General features: G+C 37.1%; 1 protein-coding gene across 1 annotated transcript in view; it reads right to left on the reverse strand.

Annotated features, from left to right (window-relative positions):
* LOC135477777 (uncharacterized) overlaps window positions 1–20,475 on the reverse strand; it is a 31,878-nt gene extending 11,403 nt beyond the window's left edge. Inside the window, exons 1-7 of the mRNA XM_064757980.1 lie at window positions 19,741–20,475; window positions 18,075–18,392; window positions 16,977–17,108; window positions 10,179–10,242; window positions 3,731–3,873; window positions 1,651–1,725; window positions 975–1,155 (exon numbers count right to left, since the gene is read on the reverse strand). Of these exons, the coding sequence (XP_064614050.1) occupies window positions 975–1,155; window positions 1,651–1,725; window positions 3,731–3,873; window positions 10,179–10,242; window positions 16,977–17,108; window positions 18,075–18,392; window positions 19,741–20,392 (1,565 nt within the window). The 5' untranslated portion in view covers window positions 20,393–20,475. The remainder of the gene's footprint in view (window positions 1–974; window positions 1,156–1,650; window positions 1,726–3,730; window positions 3,874–10,178; window positions 10,243–16,976; window positions 17,109–18,074; window positions 18,393–19,740) is intronic.
* Window positions 20,476–27,428: the final 6,953 nt, after the last annotated feature.

The following is a 27,428-nucleotide window of genomic DNA, read 5'->3' on the forward strand; positions in this document are numbered from 1 at the left end:
CTGCCGGCTTGTTCATGTAAACTCGGAACTTACGTCCAACATTCCAGTGTCCCGACCGTCAAGCGGAAAACGAACTGTAGTGTTTGCTACCTTCTGGGAAGAAGAGTTCTACCGGAAATGTACGAACTACACTTCGGCGGTTTCCGACAGCAATTCTTCTCCTAACACAGAAGACTTCAGGACTAGTTCTTAGGCAAAATGGAGTCCTCCACAGTGGATTTTGGCGCTGACTTTATTTATAATTTATCAACTTGAGGTACATATTAAAATTTTTTTTCATGGCATGCACCTGTGAGAAAATGCATACTCTTTTCAATGGTATTTGTTTGATATTTAAGTTTTCTTCTCCTTTAACACAAAAAACTACATAAAAATGAAGTGACCACCAGGAAATCGGTTAAATTGGTTACTCTTTTGATTCAAGAATCTGTCAGTTTCACCACTTTTATACGTGTATTATGTATGCTTCGGGTTTTTGTATTGTACTTAACAGCTTTCCAGTTTTATGATGCCAATATACATGTAGATATGTGAATAAGCCCTGAAAATACATCTATTTTATAATCTTCATATTCATGTTAATATCTGAACAATACGCTTGTAAATATTCATCATGTAACGTGTGCCTGAGCATGGAAAAAATGCAATCCATTTGTGTTACTGATTGGTGCCTAATGTTCAACGTCATCGTCAATTCGAAGTTTTGACTGGATGACGGCACTCACATTTTATAAGTGGGCTATTATAAAACCAACAACCTTTGTCATGTACATGTATGTGACAAACCAAAGACGCGGCTGAAACAGCGAGCAGTGGATTCCCACAGACAACCTCACTGATCTAGGGTGACATTATAAAGCTACAGGCTGGGTTTTAACCCCAACCAAGTGTCCTAGCAATTGCAAGGCAAGCCCCTTTATACCGCCTTAGCCACGGGATTCTCCCTGTTGAGGCTTTCATGGGTTATGCCTTACCTGAGCTTAGCTTTAGTCATGGCTTTCAGGAAGGCTGCATCTATCCTCTTAGGTCCCAAGGCCTTGTAGCGGTCAGCAAATTCCAGGACGTTACCGGCAAAGCCGTACTGACTGTTGAACACCCAGGTAAGCAGTTTGTCCTCAGAGTAGACAGAGCACACGTCCACTGGCTGGCTGTGACCTGAAGGGGGTGGGGTGGATTGGGGAGTAGAAGAGAAGTTCAGTTATTTATGTCATGTACATGTGTGTTCTGTGTTTAACACCGTCCTGTAATTCTTCAAACATCTGGCATGATTCTAGGGCAATAACTCAAGCATATTCTTAGTGCATCATTCTTTGTAGACAATAACAATATTAGTGAAGCCCTTACAACTGGCCAAAATAACCAATGTAGTTGTGGTGGCAGACCTTCCCACCTAAGAACGGAGAGGAAGCCAACATAAGCTAACATGTGCGATCATGTCAGAACACACAGCAGATACCGTATAAAGTTAAATCTTAACATGCCAAATAAAAATGCCATTTCATTAAAGGCTCCTGATGCTGTTGAAAAAAAAAAATTCAGAATTAAAGAAAACTAAAGGTGAAATGAAAAATGCATATAATTCAAAACCTGTGAGATTTCTGGTTTAAGAACCTGTATACATGCATGTCAAGGGAGACAGTTCTGACTCACCCAACACGACATGTAATGCTCCTGTAATGGGATCTTCTGTTCCCAGCACTGAGTATGCTATATGGTTTGTGGTGCCTGAGTCAATGAGAAAAACATATCAAATATATTATGATGGGCATAACTAAAGTCTTATGTTATATATGATGTGGTGCCGGAGTCAATGAGAAAAACATATCACATATATTATGATGGCCATAACTAGAGTCTTATGTTATATATGGTTTGTGGTACCGGAGTCAATGAGAAAAACATATCAGATATATTATGATGGCCATAACTAAAATCTTATGTTACATATGGTTTGTGGTGCCGGAGTCAATGAGAAAAACATATCACATATATTATGATGGCCATAACTAAAGTCTTATGTTACATATGGTTTGTGGAGCCAGAGTCAATGAGAAAAACATATCCCATATATTATGATGGCCATAACTAAAGTCTTATGTTATATATGATATGGTGCCGGAGTCAATGAGAAAAACATATCAGATATATTATGATGGCCATAACTAAAGTCTTATGTTATATATGGTTTGTGGTACCGGAGTCAATGAGAAAAACATATCAGATATATCATGATGGCCATAACTAAAATCTTATGTTATATATGGTTTGTGGAGCCAGAGTCAATGAGAAAAACATATCCCATATATTATGATGGCCATAACTAAAGTCTTATGTTATATATGATGTGGTGCCGGAGTCAATGAGAAAAACATATCAGATATATTATGATGGCCATAACTAAAGTCTTAAGTTATATATGGTTTGTGGTGCTGTAGTCAATGAAAAAACACATCACATATATTATGATGGCCATAACTAAAGTCTTATGTTACATATGGTTTGTGGTGCTGTAGTCAATGAAAAAACATATCAGATATATTATGATGGCCATAACTAAAGTCTTATGTTATATATGGTTTGTGGTGCCTGAGTCAATGAGAAAAACATATCCCATATATTATGATGGCCATAACTAAAATCTTATGTTATATATGGTTTGTGGAGCCAGAGTCAATGAGAAAAACATATCCCATATATTATGATGGCCATAACTAAAGTCTTATGTTATATATGGTTTGTGGTGCCGGAGTCAATGAGAAAAACATATCACATATATTATGATGGCCATAACTAAAGTCTTATGTTATATATGGTTTGTGGAGCCGGAGTCAATGAGAAAAACATATCCCATATATTATGATGGCCATAACTAAAGTCTTATGTTATATATGGTTTGTGGTGCCGGAGTCAATGAGAAAAACATATCACATATATTATGATGGCCATAACTAAAATCTTATGTTATATATGGTTTGTGGAGCCAGAGTCAATGAGAAAAACATATCCCATATATTATGATGGCCATAACTATGTCTTATGTTACATATGGTTTGTGGTGCTGTAGTCAATGAAAAAACATATCAGATATATTATGATGGCCATAACTAAAGTCTTATGTTATATATGATGTGGTGCCGGAGTCAATGAAAAAAACATATCACATATATTACGATGGCCATAACTAAAGTCTTATATTATATATGGTTTGTGGTGCCGGAGTCAATGAAAAAAACATATCACATATATTATGATGGCCATAACTAAAGTCTTATGTTATATATGGTTTGTGGTGCCTGAGTCAATGAGAAAAACACATCACATATATTATGATGGCCATAACTAAAGTCTTATGTTATATATGGTTTGTGGTGCCTGAGTCAATGAGAAAAACACATCACATATGTTATGATGGCCATAACTAAAGTCTTATGTTATATATGGTTTGTGGTGCTGGAGTCAATGAAAAAAACATATCACATATATTACGATGGCCATAACTAAAGTCTTATGTTATATATGGTGAAGTGCCCGAGTCAATGAGAAAAACACATCACATACATGTGTATTATGGACACAACTATTAAGGCTGTATGCTATATGTATATGACATATGTGCATCTAATGTGGAGAAATTTACATGTACATGTAATAGCTGAAAACAATAGTGCTATATGGCCGTATATTTCTGAGGAAATCTGAGGCAAGCATAAAGCACAGTCATACACAGTACCTGTGGCTACTATGGCTAAGGGTATCTTGGCTGGGGCGGGGGAGAAGCCCTTCTTCATGGGTATGTTGTGTTGTTCCTGAGTGTTGGTCAGCAGTCCACTGACCACCTGCCTGACCGTGCCATCCCCTCCAATACACACAATACTGTAACATATAGGCCCAGTTCATAGACATGATACCGCAACATATAAGCCCAGTTCATACACATGATACTGTCACATATAAGACCAGTTAATATACATGATACTGTAACATAAAGGTCCAGTTCACAGACATGATACTGTAACAAATAAGCCCAGTTCATACAGATAATACTGTGACATATAAGCCCAGTTAATACAAATGATACTGTAACCTCAAAGCTCAATTCATACACACAATACTGTACTATATAAGCCCAGTTCATACACATGATACTGTGGCTTATAAGCCCAGTTCATACAAATGACACTGTAACATAAGCCCAATTCATATACATGATACTGTAACACATACTTCCACTTCATACACATGATACTGTAACACATACTTCCACTTCATACACATGATACTGTAGCATATACTTCCACTTCATACACATGATACTGTAACATATACTTCCACTTCATACACATGATACTGTAACACATAATTCTACTTCATACATATGATACTGTAACATATACTTCCACTTCATACACATGACACTGTAACATATACTTCCACTTCATACACATGATACTGTAACATATACTTCCACTTCATACACATGATACTGTAACACATACTTCCACTTCATACACATGATACTGTAGCATATACTTCCACTTCATACACATGATACTGTAACATATACTTCCACTTCATACACATGATACTGTAACACATACTTCTACTTCATACATATGATACTGTAACATATACTTCCACTTCATACACATGATACTGTAACATATACTTCCACTTCATACACATGATACTGTAACATATACTTCCACTTCATACACATGATACTGTAACATATACTTCCACTTCATACACATGATACTGTAACATATACTTCCACTTCATACACATGATACTGTAACACATACTTCCACTTCATACATATGATACTGTAACATATACTTCCACTTCATACACATGACACTGTAACATATACTTCCACTTCATACACATGATACTGTAACATATACTTCCACTTCATACACATGATACTGTAACATATACTTCCACTTCATACACATGATACTGTAACATATACTTCCACTTCATACACATGGTACTGTAACATATACTTCCACTTCATACACATGATACTGTAACATATACTTCCACTTCATACACATGATACTGTAACACATACTTCCACTTCATACACATGACACTGCAACATATACTTCTACTTCATACACATGATACTGTAACATATACTTCCACTTCATACACATGATACTGTAACACATACTTCCACTTCATACACATCACACTGCAACATATACTTCTACTTCATACACATGACACTGCAACATATACTTCCACTTCATACACATGACACTGCAACATATACTTCCACTTCATACACATGATACTGTAACATATACTTCCACTTCATACACATGATACTGTAACACATACTTCCACTTCATACACATGACACTGCAACATATACTTCTACTTCATACACATGATACTGTAGCACATACTTCCACTTCATACACATGATACTGTAACACATACTTTCACTTCATACACATGATACTGTAACATATACTTCCACTTCATACACATGATACTGTAGCACATACTTCCACTTCATACACATGATACTGCAACATATACTTCTACTTCATACACATGACACTGCAACATATACTTCCACTTCATACACATGACACTGCAACATATACTTCCACTTCATACATATGATACTGTAGCATATACTTCCACTTCATACATATGATACTGTAGCATATACTTCCACTTCATACACATGATACTGTAACATATACTTCCACTTCATACACATGATACTGTAACACATACTTCCACTTCATACACATGACACTGCAACATATACTTCTACTTCATACACATGACACTGCAACATATACTTCCACTTCATACACATGACACTGCAACATATACTTCCACTTCATACACATGATACTGTAACATACACTTCCACTTCATACACATGATACTGTAACACATACTTCCACTTCATACACATGACACTGCAACATATACTTCTACTTCATACACATTATACTGTAGCACATACTTCCACTTCATACACATGATACTGTAGCATATACTTCCACTTCATACACATGATACTGTAACATATACTTCCACTTCATACACATGATACTGTAACACATACTTCTACTTCATACATATGATACTGTAACATATACTTCCACTTCATACACATGACACTGTAACATATACTTCCACTTCATACACATGATACTGTAACATATACTTCCACTTCATACACATGGTACTGTAACATATACTTCCACTTCATACACATGATACTGTAACACATACTTCCACTTCATACACATGACACTGCAACATATACTTCTACTTCATACACATTATACTGTAGCACATACTTTCACTTCATACACATGATACTGTAACATATACTTCCACTTCATACACATGATACTGTAGCACATACTTCCACTTCATACACATGATACTGCAACATATACTTCTACTTCATACACATGACACTGCAATATATACTTCCACTTCATACACATGACACTGCAACATATACTTCCACTTCATACACATGATACTGTAGCATATACTTCCACTTCATACATATGATACTGTAGCATATACTTCCACTTCATACACATGATACTGTAACATATACTTCCACTTCATACACATGATACTGTAACACATACTTCTACTTCATACATATGATACTGTAACATATACTTCCACTTCATACACATGATACTGTAACATATACTTCCACTTCATACACATGATACTGTAGCACATACTTCCACTTCATACACATGATACTGTAACACATACTTTCACTTCATACACATGATACTGTAACATATACTTCAACTTCATACACATGATACTGTAGCACATACTTCCACTTCATACACATGATACTGTAACATATACTTCTACTTCATACACATGACACTGCAACATATACTTCCACTTCATACACATGACACTGCAACATATACTTCCACTTTATACATATGATACTGTAGCATATACTTCAACTTCATACACATGATACTGTAGCATATACTTCCACTTCATACACATGATACTGTAACATATACTTCCACTTCATACACATGATACTGTAACACATACTTTCACTTCATACACATGATACTGTAACATATACTTCCACTTCATACACATGATACTGTAGCACATACTTCCACTTCATACACATGATACTGTAACATATACTTCTACTTCATACACATGACACTGCAACATATACTTCCACTTCATACACATGGCACTGCAACATATACTTCCACTTTATACATATGATACTGTAGCATATACTTCCACTTCATACATATGATACTGTAGCATATACTTCCACTTCATACACATGATACTGTAACATATACTTCCACTTCATACACATGATACTGTAACACATACTTCCACTTCATACACATGACACTGCAACATATACTTCTACTTCATACACATGATACTGTAACATATACTTCCACTTCATACACATGATACTGTAACACATACTTTCCACTTCATACACATGACACTGCAACATATACTTCTACTTCATACACATGACACTGCAGCATATACTTCCACTTCATACACATGACACTGCAACATATACTTCCACTTCATACATATGATACTGTAGCATATACTTCCACTTCATACACATGATACTGTAGCACATACTTCCACTTCATACACATGATACTGCAACATATACTTCTACTTCATACACATGACACTGCAATATATACTTCCACTTCATACACATGACACTGCAACATATACTTCCACTTCATACACATGATACTGTAGCATATACTTCCACTTCATACATATGATACTGTAGCATATACTTCCACTTCATACACATGATACTGTAACATATACTTCCACTTCATACACATGATACTGTAACACATACTTCTACTTCATACATATGATACTGTAACATATACTTCCACTTCATACACATGATACTGTAACATATACTTCCACTTCATACACATGATACTGTAGCACATACTTCCACTTCATACACATGATACTGTAACACATACTTTCACTTCATACACATGATACTGTAACATATACTTCAACTTCATACACATGATACTGTAGCACATACTTCCACTTCATACACATGATACTGTAACATATACTTCTACTTCATACACATGACACTGCAACATATACTTCCACTTCATACACATGACACTGCAACATATACTTCCACTTTATACATATGATACTGTAGCATATACTTCCACTTCATACATATGATACTGTAGCATATACTTCCACTTCATACACATGATACTGTAACATATACTTCCACTTCATACACATGATACTGTAACACATACTTCCACTTCATACACATGACACTGCAACATATACTTCTACTTCATACACATGATACTGTAACATATACTTCCACTTCATACACATGATACTGTAACACATACTTCCACTTCATACACATGACACTGCAACATATACTTCTACTTCATACACATGACACTGCAGCATATACTTCCACTTCATACACATGACACTGCAACATATACTTCCACTTCATACATATGATACTGTAGCATATACTTCCACTTCATACATATGATACTGTAGCATATACTTCCACTTCATACACATGATACTGTAACATATACTTCCACTTCATACACATGATACTGTAACACATACTTCCACTTCATACACATGACACTGCAACATATACTTCTACTTCATACACATGACACTGCAACATATACTTCCACTTCATACACATGACACTGCAACATATACTTCCACTTCATACACATGATACTGTAACATATACTTCCACTTCATACACATTATACTGTAGCACATACTTCCACTTCATACACATGATACTGTAACATATACTTCCACTTCATACACATGACACTGCAACATATACTTCCACTTCATACATATGATACTGTAGCATATACTTCCACTTCATACATATGATACTGTAACATATACTTCCACTTCATACACATGATACTGTAACACATACTTCCACTTCATACACATGACACTGCAACATATACTTCTACTTCATACACATTATACTGTAGCACATACTTTCACTTCATACACATGATACTGTAACATATACTTCCACTTCATACACATGATACTGTAGCACATACTTCCACTTCATACACATGATACTGCAACATATACTTCTACTTCATACACATGACACTGCAATATATACTTCCACTTCATACACATGACACTGCAACATATACTTCCACTTCATACACATGATACTGTAGCATATACTTCCACTTCATACATATGATACTGTAGCATATACTTCCACTTCATACACATGATACTGTAACATATACTTCCACTTCATACACATGATACTGTAACACATACTTCCACTTCATACACATGACACTGTAACATATACTTCCACTTCATACACATGATACTGTAACACATACTTCCACTTCATACACATGACACTGCAACATATACTTCTACTTCATACACATTATACTGTAGCACATACTTTCACTTCATACACATGATACTGTAACATATACTTCCACTTCATACACATGATACTGTAGCACATACTTCCACTTCATACACATGATACTGTAACATATACTTCTACTTCATACACATGATATTGTGGCATATACTTCCACTTCATACACATGATACTGTAGCATATACTTCCACTTCATACACATGATACTGTAACATATACTTCCAGTTCAGATGCTGTGACATATATGTTCAGTCTACACACATCACACTGTATAAACATAAAACACATCCTGACCATACACCTGCATCTATACCATATTCCTACAGAAGATACTCACTTCTTACAAAGTAATTAGGAATTATTTGTCTACTTTGAAAACTACCATCTCATCAGGGAATATAGTAATGTATATTAAATTGTTAACACTGACATAACTACACATGCATCTTGATATTTGTTAAAATACTGGAAATTTGTCTATTTCTTTGGGGCTTTACCCAAGAATATTTCATGGTATAAAGAATGTGCACATTTCAGTGCACATTTATCTAATTGTTTCATTTCTGTTTTAGTGCCATACTCAAATGAATAAGCCAATCTATTCCAAAAACACTTACAGCAGTAAGGACAATTTGTGTTAATGTTTGATCACTTTCCAACTCACCAATCATAATTGCTCAGATCCATGTGTATCATTTCCTGCTTGATGTGTTCATTGTACTGGACTCCTGAAAACACAAACAGTACACCTGCTTGATATGTTCATTATACTGGACTCCTGAAAATACAAAAAATACACCTGCTTGATATGTTCATTGTATTGGACTCCTGAAAACACAAACAGCACACCTGCTTGATATGTTCATTATACTGGACTCCTGAAAATACAAAAAATACACCTGCTTGATATGTTCATGACTCCTGAAAACACAAACATCACACTTACTTGACATGTTCATTGTACTGGACTCCTGAAAGCACAAACAGTACACCTGCTTGACATGTTCATTGTACTGGACATCTCAAAACACACACAGTACACCTGCATGACATGTTCATTGTACTGGACTCCTAAAAACAAAAACAGTACACCTGCATGACATGTTCAATGTACTGGACTCCTGAAAACACAAACAGCACACCTACCTGACGTGTTCATTGTACTGGCCTCCTAAAAACACAAACAGTACACCTGCATGACATGTTCATTGAACTTGATTGTACTGGACTCCTGAAAACACAAACAGTACACCTGCTTGATATGTTCTTTGTACTGGACTCCTGAAAACACAAACATCATGCTTACTTGCCATGTTCATTGTACTGGACACCTGAAAACACAGTACACCTGCATGACATGTTCACTGAACTGGATTGTACTGGACTCCTGAAAACACAAAAAGCACACCTACTTGACACGTCCATTGTACTAGACTCCCAAAAACACAAATTGTACACCTGCATGACATGTTCATTGTACTGGCCTCCTGAAAACACAAACAGTATACCTGTTTGACATGTCCATTGTATTGGACACCTGAAAACACAAACAGTACACCTACGTGTACTTGACTTGTTCATTGTACTAGACTCATGAAAACACAAACAGTACATCTGCTTGACATGTTCATTGCACTGGACTTCTGAAAACACAAACAGTACTCCTGCTTGGCATGTTCACTGTACTGGACTCCTGAAAACACAAACTGTACACCTCCTTGATATGTTCATTGTGCTGGTCTCCTGAAAACATAAACAGTACACCTGCGTGACATGTTCAATGGACTGGATTCATGAAAACACAAACAGTACACCTGCGTGACATGTTCACTGTACTGGACTCCTGAAAACACAAACTGTACACCTGCTGGATATGTTCATTGTGCCGGTTTCCTGAAAACACAAACAGTACACCTGCATGACATGTTCAATGTACTGGATTCATGAAAACACAAACAGTACACGTGTGTGACATGTTCAATGTACTGGACTCCTGACAACACAAACCGTACACCTGCTTGACACATTTACTGTACTCATTTTTGCGTGATTCTGTCTGATTCGTCCACCTTATACAGGGTTAAAAGGATTTTTGTGAAGTTTGATTAAAGTCTTAGCAAAACCTTGGAGTTTCTGGAAGTGCATGTTTAAATACCAAACAAAAATACATTTATTTATTTGTTTATTTGATTGGTGTTTTACGCCATACTCAAGAATATTTCATTTATACAATGGCGGCCAGCATTGAGGAAACCAGGAAGAGTATGGGGTAAATCCACGACCATCCGCAGGTTGTTGACAGACCTTACCACTTACGGCCAGAGGAAGCCAGCATGAAATGGACTCGATCTCACAGCGACTGCATTGATGAGAGACTCCTGGGTCATTACACTGTGCCAGTGCACTAACCAACTGAGTCACGGAGGCCCCAACAAAAATACAGTATAATATTTAATTTAAAATATACTGGTATATACATGTATAGCCCTATAAAAAAGCAAATGTAACGAATTTGAATAAATATTTTTCAAGAAGTTCTGGACAGGAGAAACCTGTATTACATGTGCAATAACTATGAAAACAAGTAACTCAATTTATAGCGACCGAAAAGGTCTCTCTTTGAATTGGTACAACATACGTGTAATAGTGTAAGGGTAGGGAAGAATACATGTGTAAACGCTGAACGTGTACAGGTCGCTTGGAACAACATGACAGTTTATACGCACCACCAACCTACATTCCACACTGAAAATCTACAGGGAATGTTAATTACCATGATGTAATTGACGCATGAAATGAATTATGAAAGGCTTAGTTAACTTTCTGAAAGTTTATGTGTACTTTTGCAAGTCTTCACATGTACATGCCAGTTTCATGGTACAGGCAGAGACAACAAAATTGTGAACAGAAATGCCAAGTCTACGTGAGAACCAACTGTTATTAAAATGACACCTACATGTATAAAGACCTGGGCCTACTTTCACAAAACTTTGCAAATCAGTTTTTTTTTTTTTTGGCTTCTCTCGTAAATGACGTCACCTTATAACACTGTAACCTAGACGTCTTTTACAAAAAAAGCTTTGCAAAAGTGGGCCCTGGCACAATCCCGGCCCATTCATGTGCATGTTAATGACACAACCAAGAAGTTCACATACATTCATGTACATGGTAAACGACACAACCAATCATTCACATACATTCATGTACACAGTAAACGACACAACCAATCATTCACATACATTCATGTACACGGTAAACGACACAACCAATCATTCACATACATTCATGTACATGGTAAACAACACAACCAATCATTCATATACATTCAGGTACACAGTAAACGACACAACCAATCATTCACATACATTCATGTACACAATAAACGACACAACCAATCATTCACATACATTCATGTACACGGTAAACGACACCACCAATCATTCACATGTACACGGTGAACGACACAACCAATCATTCACATACATCCATGTACACGGTGAACGACACAACCAATCATTCACATACATTCATGTACATGGTGAACGACACAACCAATCATTCACATACATTCATGTACACGGTGAACGACACAACCAATCATTCACATACATTCATGTACACGGTGAACGACACAACCAATCTTTCACATACATTCATGTACATGACAAACCCTAATTCTTCTCATTTCCAGAACAGATATTAACAGTACTGAAAGCAAAGAATTATCTTTCTCTCACATTTTTTTTTTAAAGTAAAGATCTGTTCATTAGATGGCCGAACCATGTGAAAAAAGAAAGAAACAAACAAATTAAATATTCCTGCTACAATTACATGTATACTGATCAGGTCAGGTGTCCCAAAAACTGGAAGAATTAGGGTATATGAGGCACACAGTTAGTAAAAATGAAAGGCTACACCATAAGTACACCAAGATTAACAAGGACAAAGTGCAAATGTAAAATAAAAATGACACATATAAAGATCTACCACAATCCTTGAGCGTAAATGTGCATCATGTAGAAAAATTATTAAAATTAGGAGCCTCTCACAAATGCAGTCGCTGTGAGTTCAATTCCAGCTCATGCTGGCTTCCTCTCAAGCCATACATGGGAAAGTCTGTCAGCAACCTGTGGATGGCTGTGAGTTTCCCCCAGGCTATGCCAGGTTTTCTCCCACCCTAATGCTGGCTGCTGTCATATAAGTGAAATATTCTTGAGTGCAGCGCTAAATGCCAATCAAATAAATAAATAAGTTAAAATCATTATAACATGAAAAGTTACGTACATCACATGCAGATCGAGACTTAAAAGGCAGAGTGAACTTGTACAGAGATAGGATCAAGGGACTAAACATGCAGCACACCAATAGCATACAAAAGTCTGAAGGTGTTACACAAACAAGGTTATGCTAGCAGTGTTGTGGTAGTACAGATTACAATGAATATTTCCAGAGTTATCTCCCCTTACCTATCCAACCATTGCTTTTTTAAGACTGGACATACCTTCTTTACTATTTGTACTATGTCCAAATCCTTTCCTCAGATCTGAAGGTTATAATCATATGACACTCCTTAAGTAAGCGCAAAAGTCATAAACTCCAGTGAAAACATTTGCATATTAATTTGGGTACAAGTCATATATTTTTATAGGTGTTAAATATGTTACATGTACTTTTGAAATTGACAACTACACATGTATGCTTTAATTGGTTACATTTCCTTTGCCGGAACTAAACACTATATATTTTGACTTTTCTCTATTTCATCTCAAGTTGTGCAGTTGTACATGTATATGTAAATGTACATTTAAACTGACAGACAATATCATCCAAACAGAATTTCCATGTTTGTGTACACATTGTATGCAGTTGTATCCAGATGAGAGGATTATTATAGCCAAAAGCTCACACAGACGTTCTTCAAAACAGACAAGCAGAAATTATGAAGCATTCAAACATTTTTACCATTAATTAATTTATTTATTTATTTGATTGGTGTTTTACGCAGTACGCACATGTGTCTAGCCATCATACTTCACTGTCATCATTCTGTAACAGCCTAGAACTGTCACAATGCACATGTGTCCAGCCATCATACTTCACTGTCATCATTCTGTAAGAGCCTAAAACTGTCACAATGCACATGTGTCTAGCCATCATACTTCACTGTCATCATTCTGTAACAGCCTAAAACTGTCACAATGCACATGTGTCCAGCCATCATACTTCACTATCATCATTCTGTAACAGCCTAAAACTGTCACAATGCACATGTGTCTAGCCATCATACTTCACTGTCATCATTCTGTAACAGCCTAAAACTGTCACAACGCACATGTGTCTAGCCATCATACTTCACTATCATCATTCTGTAAGAGCCTAAAACTGTCACAACGCACATGTGTCCAGCCATCATACTTCACTATCATCATTCTGTAACAGCCTAAAACTGTCACAATGCACATGTGTCTAGCTATCATACTTCACTGTCATCATTCTGTAACAGCCTAAAACTGTCACAATGCACATGTGTCCAGCCATCATACTTCACTGTCATCATTCTGTAACAGCCTAAAACTGTCACAATGCACATGTGTCCAGCCATCATACTTCACTATCATCATTCTGTAACAGCCTAAAACTGTCACAATGCACATGTGTCTAGCCATCATACTTCACTGTCATCATTCTGTAACAGCCTAAAACTGTCACAATGCACATGTGTCCAGCCATCATACTTCACTGTCATCATTCTGTAACAGCCTAAAACTGCCACAACGCACACATGTCTAGCCATCATACTTCACTGTCATCATTCTGTAACAGCCTAAAACTGTCACAATGCACATGTGTCTAGCCATCATACTTCACTATCATCATTCTGTAACAGCCTAAAACTGTCACAATGCACATGTGTCTCGCCATCATACTTCACTATCATCATTCTGTAACAGCCTAAAACTGTCACAATGCACATGTGTCTAGCCATCATATTTCACTATCATCATTCTGTAACAGCCTAAAACTGTCACAACGCACACGTGTCCAGCCATCATACTTCACTGTCATCATTCTGTAACAGCCTAAAACTGTCACAACGCACATGTGTCTAGCCATCATACTTCACTGTCATCATTCTGTAACAGCCTAAAACTGTCACAACGCACATGTGTCTAGCCAACATATTTCACTAATACCGTTTTAAGATTACTATATATGTACATGTACTACAAAACTAGTCAGTGTGGATACAGGAAGTTTTGTACAAGTCCTTTAACATTTGATTTTTTTAGAAGAAATAATTAGTTAACATATCTGTATGAAAAACATGAGCTACTATTTATCCTCAGATCAAATAGATCAACTGAGGCAATAAACACTTTAAGCACTGTATTCCTGCAGATTTTTTTTATGAATGAACACCATACCCATCAAAATATTATCTCCTTCATTACAACTATGTTAAATTTGTAAATTTTGGGCCAATTAACTTTTTGGATGACCAATTTTCCTAATTCTGAAGGACACGACAAGACCAAGATTCCTATCCTGCTGGTGAATGCACTCTAAATTCTATATGAAATCTGACCACTTCTGACAATGATATGTGCACTTTATGTATAGTGTATCAACAAACGCAAAAATCTTTATAAAAAAAATTAAAAAAGAATGAATATATGAATAAATAAGTGAATAAATATTATGTAAGTAAATAAATAAAAGAATGTCAACCTTGCAAAAAACAAAAGCAGCAAACACACTTGTATGTCAGAAGAATATATGTTACACAGGCTTTAATAATTAAGTTTTCATGCCACATGGCATGCCACTAGCTCACCAACAGCACACTGTTAGCTGACAACACACTAGTAATGTTCTCCTGCCATTAGGATGCAGGTTTACCGCAATGTCTTGTGGATATGTGGCCGGCTGACTGGCCTGATCTTTCTGCATAGAACCAAAATATGTTAAAGCTTTTTAATTTGGGTGCCATTTAAGTGTCTTAATTTAGGCAAATGTTTTAGTTTGTCAAGATCTTTCTGTAATCTGGGGAATATCACATCTTCTAGCTTGTTACGATCTTTCTGTAATCTGGAGAATACCTCTATCTCCACAGGTGTACTAAAACCAAACCCATACGTAAAATACCATATTCCACCTAGATTGATATTTGAAAATGCACTTTCAGAGGCACATACTTTAAGGTATGAAAATAACACTTCTGATGCTTAACAATTTAAGTTTATTTGTACCATTACCAGAATTCTGGGCAATTTGTGACAGCTCTATTTTGTGGACCAATGTATGTAATAAAACAGGACTTGTACACTGTACATGTATACGAACTGAATCATTCCACAAGATTCACTACAGGCACACTAATGGCACACTACTACAAAGCACCTAGAGATCTTAAAACTTGGCCTGTATAATAAGGACATCTGACTATAAAAGTATGATTTACCCATCAGGTCTCCTTCTATTCCAGCCAGTTTAAATATTGGCATGATATGCGTTTTGTAGAGACCTGCTCCCAGTCTTTTTCCTGCATGAGGTTGTAAAATCACCTTCACACGCTTTGGTCTGCTTGTGAAGACTGCAACAAAAACAGAAGAGAATTCTGATGGAACAGTACAAAAGAAAGTTAGACATTTGCCATACTGGTTCATTAAACACATGTATAGACAGTCCTTCATGACTTAAACTACAGGTATCTCTCCTCCCATGAAACAAGACAAATGTTGCACACTATATGCATAAGCCACGTTGCACCGTTACAAAAAAGGGACCTCGCTGATTGGCATCATGGTGAGGAATGCATTTAATACTTATAGCCATGTTAACAATTAGCAGATTATCAGTTTCGAAAACATACTTTATTAAATTATTAATATACACGTACTCCTACCAATGTAAACATGTAGTTCATACTATTCCTTTAATAACTGTGGGATAATTACAATTTCAGTATAAACCACTTTAAACCCCACCTATTTAAATACCTTCCCCCACCAAACGCTGTAAAAGCCCACAGCTTTTAATGAGACATGTCAGTGGGGTGTCTCTGTATCTCTGAGATACCCTATTCTGACAAAATTAACATGGAGAAGATAGGGAAAATAGGACAAAACTGGAAACGAGATGGCCTGATTTTAAATTCTGGTTAAATCACTGCACGTCCCCCCACCCGGGCACCCTATTTTCCCCTCTACGTGTAACTTCACTGTATACAAAGTCACCTGGTAATGCATAACTGGGACTCTATCAGGTGCTATAGCATAATCACTTAAACATTCACACTGTCTTCAACATATCTTCTGTTTAATACCAGCCAACGCTCAAAAACAGCTCAGGTAAACAATGATTTTCAAGAAGGATAGGGAAATGGATAATTTATATATAGTTGGTGATAATAGTCTAAATGCACAGCAACTAAAAGTATAGTTGTTGATTCTTTCTTTTAACTTATCTGCACAGTTCAGCATCTTTACCCAAACACAACACTGGGTGCTATGTTATCAGTGTAACCTCAACCTTGTTGATAGTAACCCGTGTAACTTACCCTTCAAAGCGCTGGCAATCCGACTGACCCACTGCCTGGACAGTGACTCACTTGGGTGATCTAAAGACACAGGACAAATTTTCAGTTTGTTTGCATCCTTCTTTACAACAGTGAAGACTGTTAATCCTACACAGATGCCTTCACTGGTACTGGACTGGTTAGGTGATGGCTTATACTTCACTTTCGCACCATACACATCCTTCAGCCGAATCACCTCATCTCCAGCACTGTTTATATTGAGTGAGCTATTTTTCAGATTTGACCGGCTTGAAGATCGAAATAACCCACTGCCTTTGCGTTTATTCTTTCTCCTGCTTCCTACCAAACATAAAATAAAAAAAATAATTAAAAAAAAAAATCAAATACAAGTATTTCAAACCATTCATCACTTCAAATTCTCATTATTTAAGTTAGTAACATGTGTTTTGTTTTTTACATCGCATGTTTAGTTCAACGACACATTTCTTTCATTTTCTGAATTTATATGTATGGTTTTTTTTTCAAGGTATATATGCATACATGTGCACCTATTCACTTTTTCCAGGTACTCTAAACTTACACACAGGTTTTACCTGTAGGGTAGACTTGCCAAGGGATGCTCATATCGATAATAAATACACATTTATATACGTGTATTAATATCATAACGTCTAAAGCCTAATCTCATTGATTATACCTATACATGTATGTGGGTTTAAGGCTTTTTCAATCATTCACTATTAAAGAAAGGCCAAAATGTTTGGTCATTCATTTGATTCGAAGGTATCAAAACAGAAACAAGAAAGCCAAATTGAGGTCTGATCATGGCTCGGACTACATGTATTTTGGATCACAAAATATTCATAATTTTAGACAAAACTATGACAATCCCCAAATCATGCGTTGTTTTGCAATGATTTACACCATGTAAATGAAATCCAATATATATATGCATTTCACACCCTTTTAATTAATCTCAATTTAGCGAGGTCAGCTGATAATATCCAACATTTTGACCCCTGCATTTACTTTCCCCAACATCCCTTCTCACTGCATTTATAGATTTTGCTTCAGAGAATCTAAAGAAATTTTTTGTTTTATGAGTGAATGAAAATCACACTCACAGCTCTTGGAGTGGAATAATTAAAAACTTTAGCTGATTTCAAGCAGACATCAAACCAGCAAGATCTTGTTAGTCATATGTCAATTAGCTGTGGAAAGTAACTAAACAAATTATATGTCCAATATGCACACTTTTGTGCACGAGAGAAATCCATTACTAATTTATTTATTGATTGTTACTCAAAGCTTAAAATTAAAGAAATTTTAACATATACATAGCAGTCAGCTATACTGGTGGAGTAAACATAGTGTTAGCCTGGAATTGTTAAACTGTGAGTGCAAAAACAATTTTAGGGAGTGCATCTTCTTTGAGTGAGTGTAGCGATAGGTGTCCGCCGAGTGGAGTGCAGGGAGCCTACAGGCTGGGCTCCAGAGGCCGCCTAGGTTCCTGTAAGCTCTTGGTTTCCAGATTGTCTCTGATGCCTCATAAACAGTGGGAGAATACACAAATTCCCTGCCATAGGCCAGGATTGAATCCACACCTCATATGTCCAAAAACTGAAAGAAAGGCATCTTAACCACTTAGCCATAACTCCCTCCCTGAAACTGGTGTATGAACATGTACCTGAACTCATCGGGGACAATGTCAGTTTGGTTGAGGTGAGCCGCACATCAAAGCCCTCCCCATCAATGTCAAACATAGCCTGCAGATCGCCTTCCCAGTCTTCCCCCACATCTGTGAATTTGTGAGGGCGGAGCTGAGGGCGTCTTTCCACTGGAGGAGGATCACTATGACCCTTTGAGGACCTCTGGCCTCTTTTTTTACCGGGTCCATTTTCCGGCGGTAAAGTCAAACAAGAAATCTCATCGTCAATGCCATCTTCAAGAGGTCTACTCTGCACAACAGTCTCTGGGGATTCACGCGGCTTTCGCAAAGGTCCGGAATCTATACGAATCGTCTCCACATCGGGTAAAGTACTGGACGATGTATTGAATATATCATTCACGGGTGAATGATCTTGGTATCGTTTATTTCCGTGTGTCCTTTGTCTGGACTTTGGTTTGGGATTCTGGTCATCGGTATCGCGATCTCTTCGTCGCCCAGTTGAACCTTCTGATTTGCGGCGACCGTGAGGGTTGTCGTTGTTGTTGTTGTTTGTGGTCAGGACTGACGAAAGACTGTTCCTAGTTCGCGGATTTGCAGGCACTGGCACCGGTAATCCGTCGTCATCGTAGGTGAAATCCTCTAATTGTAAATCATTGGCACGGTTCGCCATGATCAAACCTTAATATTTAAGAAAATTCACCCACGAAATGTCAAGTTTTGAGCGTAGGGTATGTGTAAAGCGACGCCAGCCATGATGATTTGCTGTCTCGGACTTCTGATTATCGAGCGTTTGTATTGGTTCAAAATAGAACACGAGCACGCACATGGCTGGTTGCTAGGATACAGCGTACACATTGCTACAACCATCTGACAGTTGACTCAGTCTGCTGTGAAGGATAAGCATACATACATGCTATTGATTGTCACGAGATCAATAATTACAGTAATACACCAAAGCGATCAACACAAAAGAGGAGAAATTTTAAGCGACGTGAACATCAATAAAACTCAGCTAAAAATTGATTGGGTATTTTGGTGCTCATGCACGACTATAGGTTACATGTAAGCCTAGATGTAGGCTACATGTAGCCTACCGGTACACGTGGGCCTAAATGCCGACTGAAGTACAGGCATACATGTCTATGTCATAAGAAAATCTGGCCTATTATCCAAGTAAACCTATGAACGTTTACAACATCAACCAGTTCACAATATTCACGGTTTTCTGGAGACGAAGTCTGTGCACAGAATCGCTCATTAGCAACAATAAATAACTTGATCTATGTTTTTTTTTTCTTTTTTCTTTTTCTTTCTTTCTTTTTTCTTTTTTTTTTTTTTTTTTTGGCCTACAAATGTACCTCCATCTTTGCCCAATTTAGAATATTTTCATCATTTACTGTCTCCTGGTTTGAACATGTTCTCTCCACGATATTGCTTCTGAATATTGCTAAAGAGTCGTTAAGCCACATAGGCCCTGTGCATTCATTCATTCAAGTGATTGGTGTGCATGTACACGTACATTTAAGCCTAGGCCTACATGAGTTCCTAGACTGAGCCTAACTGTTCATGCCGTGGATCTTGATGTATAAATGTAGCCATGTTTCTTACAGTACGCACTAATTATATCACATAATGATATCGTGCTCTCAATCAGAATTCAGGTATGACTTTTTTTTACGTATTTTTCTGGTTAATGTCGATCTTCATACTGTAAATTAATAACACACTCGTTTGAAAGAAAAATTAGGATCTTTGATCCCGAGAGTATTTTTGGCGAGTTATTACTAAGCAACCATCGCTTTTATGGACATATAACTTTTATGGGTGATTTGACCGAGTCTTAAACTTCTGATTTGGAAATTTACAGAACTGTGCTGGGATTTTGAAATTTGTAATTTCTCATCGTGCCTCTCTGGGGCCGATTCTCCGCCTTACCGTACCTCGTCGTTTGTATTACACTCAGTGGGTACCTATATATTCACATGAACAGACTTTCTGTATGCACTTCCATATTCCCTACCAGCCACTAACCTTCGAGGAAAATTAGGTATTTGTATATACATGTATACAGCAGTGCTATAATGCACTCCAAGGTCTGTTTATAGCAATCTGGTATTTGAAATTCGTAGGATATAATCAGGCCTAACGATCGAACGTATGTATTTCACCTGTAACCCTAGATTATTACACTGCTGACCTTCAGCGCGCCCATGTAGGTTTGTCCAGTGTGAAACTTTGCATGTGTTGATTACTTGTAATCCGAGAGTTTACACGTAATCCGAATGTTTACACACAATCCGAAGGTTTACACGTAATCCGAGAATCAACACTGTCATTACACGCTATACATGCATACATTTCTAGAACGCCTATCGATTTTTTGCATAATTGTTGTACCCATGGAAAAATAGGCATAACTGAAAACAGTATTGTATGTTATTTCAAATGATGTTGACTTGGCGTCGTGGTTTGTCGTTATATAGGTTACGCTGGCGATGGGAAGCAGGTATGATGGCAACTGCTCTTTGTCTTAGAATCATGATTATTAAAGGGAGAGCTTTAAAGGCAACGTACATGTACACACTGGTACATGTATGTCCAAAATGCACTGGAAACATACTGCTGAAGACAGGAAGTCGTTTTACGAGTTTAGGATTGAACGTCTTATTCAAGAATATTTCATTTAGTTATACAAAACAGCAGTCAGCATTGCGGGTGGTGCAACCACAATGTCCGCAGCAAACCTCGGTTTCATTTGACAAATAAAAAATGACATCTCTACTCATTTACTCCATATGCGAGGTTTGCAGTGAACGAAGAGTAGTTTGTCCATGGCTTGTTGCATAGTGAAGTTGATATATGGCTAGTCCACGGCCTGTTTCCAGGCTGTACAGACCCTTACACTGAGACAGTGGCCGAGAGGGTTGGTGGTTGTGATGGTGGGGAGTGCATGCACCACCTAAGATCACAGTCTCTCGTGTCAGTTAGTGCCACGGGTAATTGCTACCAGCATAGGGTATGTAAGATATTTATTAATTCAAAGGAACACTAATCAAGGTTGTAACTCAAACATATAATTTCTCCTGCACGCGCTGTAGATAATACACGCATTTATTTGTCCCCATGCAGTCACAACTGACCTTCTCGTGGAAGAATAAATGAATAATAAATGAAATGAATAATCTCAGGTCGCTCACAGATCGGTAATTGTGACTTGAGCGTTACGTTGTTCAGGTAGATTTTCGGATTTTTGACCTTTCAGTGCACCATATGTCACATTCATGACTTTGACGGTCGAGAAAGGTCATATCGCTGCTTTTTAACCATGCAGTTGACATTAGCTGATGTGATGACATTAGCTCTTTATGTAGCGATGGGATGGTGGGATACTCTTTATGTAGCGATGGGATGGTGGGATACTCTTTATGTAGCGATGGGAGGGTGGGATACTCTTTATGTAGCGATGGGATGGTGGGATACTCTTTATGTAGCGATGGGATGGTGGGATACTCTTTATGTAGCGATGGGATGGTGGGATACTCTTTATGTAGCGATGGGAGGGTGGGATACTCTTTATGTAGCGATGGGATGGTGGGATACTCTTTATGTAGTGATGGGAGGGTGGGATACTCTTTATGTAGCGATGGGATGGTGGGATACTCTTTATGTAGCGATGGGAGGGTGGGATACTCTTTATGTAGCGATGGGATGGTGGGATACTCTTTATGTAGCGATGGGAGGGTGGGATACTCTTTATGTAGCGATGGGATGGTGGGATACTCTTTATGTAGCGATGGGAGGGTGGGATACTCTTTATGTAGGGATGGGATGGTGGGATACTCTTTATGTAGCAATGGGATGGTGGGATACTCTTTATGTAGCGATGGGATGGTGGGATACTCTTTATGTAGGGATGGGAGGGTTGGATACTCTTTATGTAGCGATGGGATGGTGGGATACTCTTTATGTAGCGATGGGATGGTGGGATACTCTTTATGTAGGGATGGGAGGGTTGGATACTCTTTATGTAGCGATGGGATGGTGGGATACTCTTATGGTAGCGATGGGATGGTGGGATACTTTGCATTTAACCATGGGGTGGTGGTAAACTTCGCATGAAGCGATGGGATGGCAGAATGCTCTGCCTATAGCGATGTATAGGATTGTAAGATGGCGGGCTGCTCTGCATGTAGTGATAGGATGGGGGGATCCTCTGCACGAACGATGGAATGGACCGATTGAGTGATAAATCCCTTAATAAGAACATGAGCCGATAAGGGCATGGGCCATTAAAACAAGCCTTTATTTTTTAGTCTGAACTAAAAATCCATTTTTCCTGATATTAATATCAGATAAAACATAATAAATATAGCAGTCCTCTTCTAAACAATATTTACAGAATATTATGGCATGAGATGTGACGTTAACTCTCTGAAATAAGTTGAAACATGGTTTAGAATATTGCCACTTTTGCGACTAAAGATGTTCACAAGAAAGAAAGAGTTATATTGTTTAAGATTATATTTTATTTTTTATTGCACGTGCATTTTGCATTATACGGCCTCATTACGGCTGTTCTGCAGCACAATCAATTTATTTAATACTTCTTTAACACGTCAAAATAAAACATAAAAGAACAAAAATTGCAGTGAGGTTGGAGTGTAATCGTGGTAAATAAATCTGACTTATACGGTAAGGTTGTGTGTTTTCCTTGCCCGGTTTCCTCTTACCATCATGCTGGCCACCGTCCTATAAGTGAAATATTCTTGGGAAAAATTAAAGCACCAATTAAATAAATGAAATAAATATCAGTTCAGTTTTGAAACTCATTTTATATAGGCATGGGTTGAAAACTCATATTACTGCAGGCGAGAGCTGAAAACTCTTATTAGTACAGGCGAGAGTTGAAAACTCTTATTGGTACAGGCTAGAGTTGAAAAGTCATTTACTACAGACGAGAGTTAAAAACTCATTTACTACATGAAAGTGGATCTTTAATCCTTTTAAAATGTGTTGCTATACTGTGGGCGTGAAAACAACTCAACACTCTCATAAGGAACTGCATATCCATCTATAATTGAGTATACCAACAGTAGACAAATTATGTAATTTGTATGAAACATATCCACAATGATCTGTGTCAGTAGTGGACAACTTGTGTGCCACTGGTTCACGTCACTGCGTATGTGCAAAGTTTGTACACTGTTGTAAAGGCTGTGTTGCAACTCTTAATGAAATAAATTACCCCTATTGAAATAATTGTTTCAATAAGGGCTGCCATTGTAGCTCATAATAAAAAAATAATCGTCTCTTAGCGGATGGTCGGGGGTTTCCCCAGGCTCTGTTTGGTTTCCTCTAACCATAATGCTGGCCGCCGTCCTATTATCAGTGAAATATTCGTGAGTACAGTGTAAAACACCAATTAAATAAATAAATAAACTGTTGGTTATATAGTCTGTAAAAATATATTGATCAAGTGAGTGATTAGATAGTTTACATATCGTTTTGTGTCTATAGTCTATAAAACATACTGCCTGGAAATAACTTTTATTTATAAACCTGTTGGGTGGCTCTTAAGACATCTACATAAAACATGTATGTGTCTTACTCGAGAGACACGTGTACAACAACTTATAGACTGTAAGGTCGTGTGGCCCCAGGCTGTAAGGTCGTGTGGCTCCAGGCTGTAGGGTCGTGTGGCTCCAGGCTGTAAGGTCGTGTGGCTCCAGGCTCTGAGCTGTAAGGTCGTGTGGCACCAGGCTGTAAGGTCGTGTGGCTCCAGGCTGTAAGGTCGTGTGGTTCCAGGCTGTAAGGTCGTGTGGCACCAGGCTGTACGGTCGTATGGCTTCAGGCTGTAAGGTTGTGTGGCTCCAGGCTGTAAGGTCGTGTGATTTCAGGCTGTAAGGTCGTGTGGCTCTCGGCTGTAAGGTCGTGTGGCTTGTTCCTCAAGTTTATATAGTGACATACAACCTTGTTAACTTTTGGCTACAATATCTGGTAGCATTTCCTTTCCACTTTTCCAGAGAACGCTATTGAAGATATTCAAACGCCAATCTGATATAACAATGTTCTAAGCTGAATACTATGAAAATAAAGAATGAATGCAAAGATTAAAACATTCAGTCCTTTGACCAGGATACTGATTTTGATGTAAAAAATTCTATGTAAACCTTGTAAAACGTCTCCTTTTCTGATACATTCCGATAAACCAATGTGGATTAATTCCCTGTTTTTTTCAAACAACGACGTTGATTAAGTGACATAACTAACACAAACACTGAAGAAAAGGAATCCGTAATATACTAATGCCTTTTAAGAAGTGTACTCATACTCCTTACAGCGCATGCGCTGCTCTCTACATTGTGTATATCCATTACCACCACCGGCAAACTTGGTTCAGAAATCTTGAACAAGGTCGAAGTCAGTGTGGTCACGGAGTTGAGGCATGAAGTGATGTCAGAAAACACAAAAACTGTCTCAATCTTGGTTTCTAATATTTTTTTATACACATTCATTCTCCCTATCAGAAGCATGCACAACATGATTCTAACCAACACAATTCTGAAACAATTTTATTGATGAATGCGGATTAAATAGTTCCGCAAGAGGACATTGGCACACATCAGGGGAAATATCCTTTAAGTTCAAAAAATGCTTCATATTGTCAAGGAATCTTTTAGTAAGGAATGTTTAAGAAGAGATCAGGAAAGATTCAAGAAACAAGGAAACATCCTCAGTTAAACTGTCTAGCTTGAGAGTTTAATGAATAATCAAAGTGTAAACAAGGAATAATTCCAAATTCTAGTAAGGTTTAGTGAATAATCAAAGTGTAAACAAGGAATAATTCCAAATCCTAGTAAGGTTTAATGAATAAACAAAGTGTAAACAAGGAATAATTCCAAACTCTAGTAAAATTTAATGAATAATCGAAGTGTAAACAAGGAATAACCCTAAAATTCTAATAAGGTTTAATGAATAAAGAAAGTGTAAACAAGAAATAATTCCCAAAGCAGGAAGACATGTTTTAAGGAATAAAATCTTTTGAATATTAAATTAGTCCTTTATTTATTTATTTATTTATTTATTTATTTATTTATTTATTTATTTATTTATTTATTTATTTGATTGGTGTTTTACGCCGTACTCAAGAATATTTTCCTTAGGCGATTGTGGCCAGCATTGTTGTGTGGTGGAAGGACACCCAGTTCAGTTGATGATAAGGCATAATTTAGTTGATGATAAGGTATAATTTAGTTGATGATAAGGCATAATTTAGTTGCTTCAGCTGTGAGGAATTCATCCTGAAAAACAGTAACGTTAAACTGAATCAATTTGTTAATATGGGGAATAATTTTGCAAACTGAATAGTTACATGGAGCCAATACTGTCTTTTTTTCCTTGAAAATTCATGAATTATAATGCAACAATTCAACTTCTGCAAATAAACATTTCTATCATATTATTGATATTTCATTCACGTTCTCCAGAGAGTATATTAATATTTCGTTTCAATTTCTACTGCACCTTAAACAGTAAGTTTTTGTCTGTTCCCAGCATATGCAAAATGATCATCAACATTTGGAACATGGGGCTGGCTTTACTTTATGACAAAATCCAATTCCAAAATAATCAAAATATGTTACATGTTTGTAACATGACATATGACCAATCGTGATTTCAAAGGAACTAAGAAGGAGTTCAATTCA

This window comes from Liolophura sinensis, chromosome 11 (assembly GCF_032854445.1).
Source record: "Liolophura sinensis isolate JHLJ2023 chromosome 11, CUHK_Ljap_v2, whole genome shotgun sequence".
Classification (NCBI taxonomy): domain Eukaryota; kingdom Metazoa; phylum Mollusca; class Polyplacophora; order Chitonida; family Chitonidae; genus Liolophura; species Liolophura sinensis.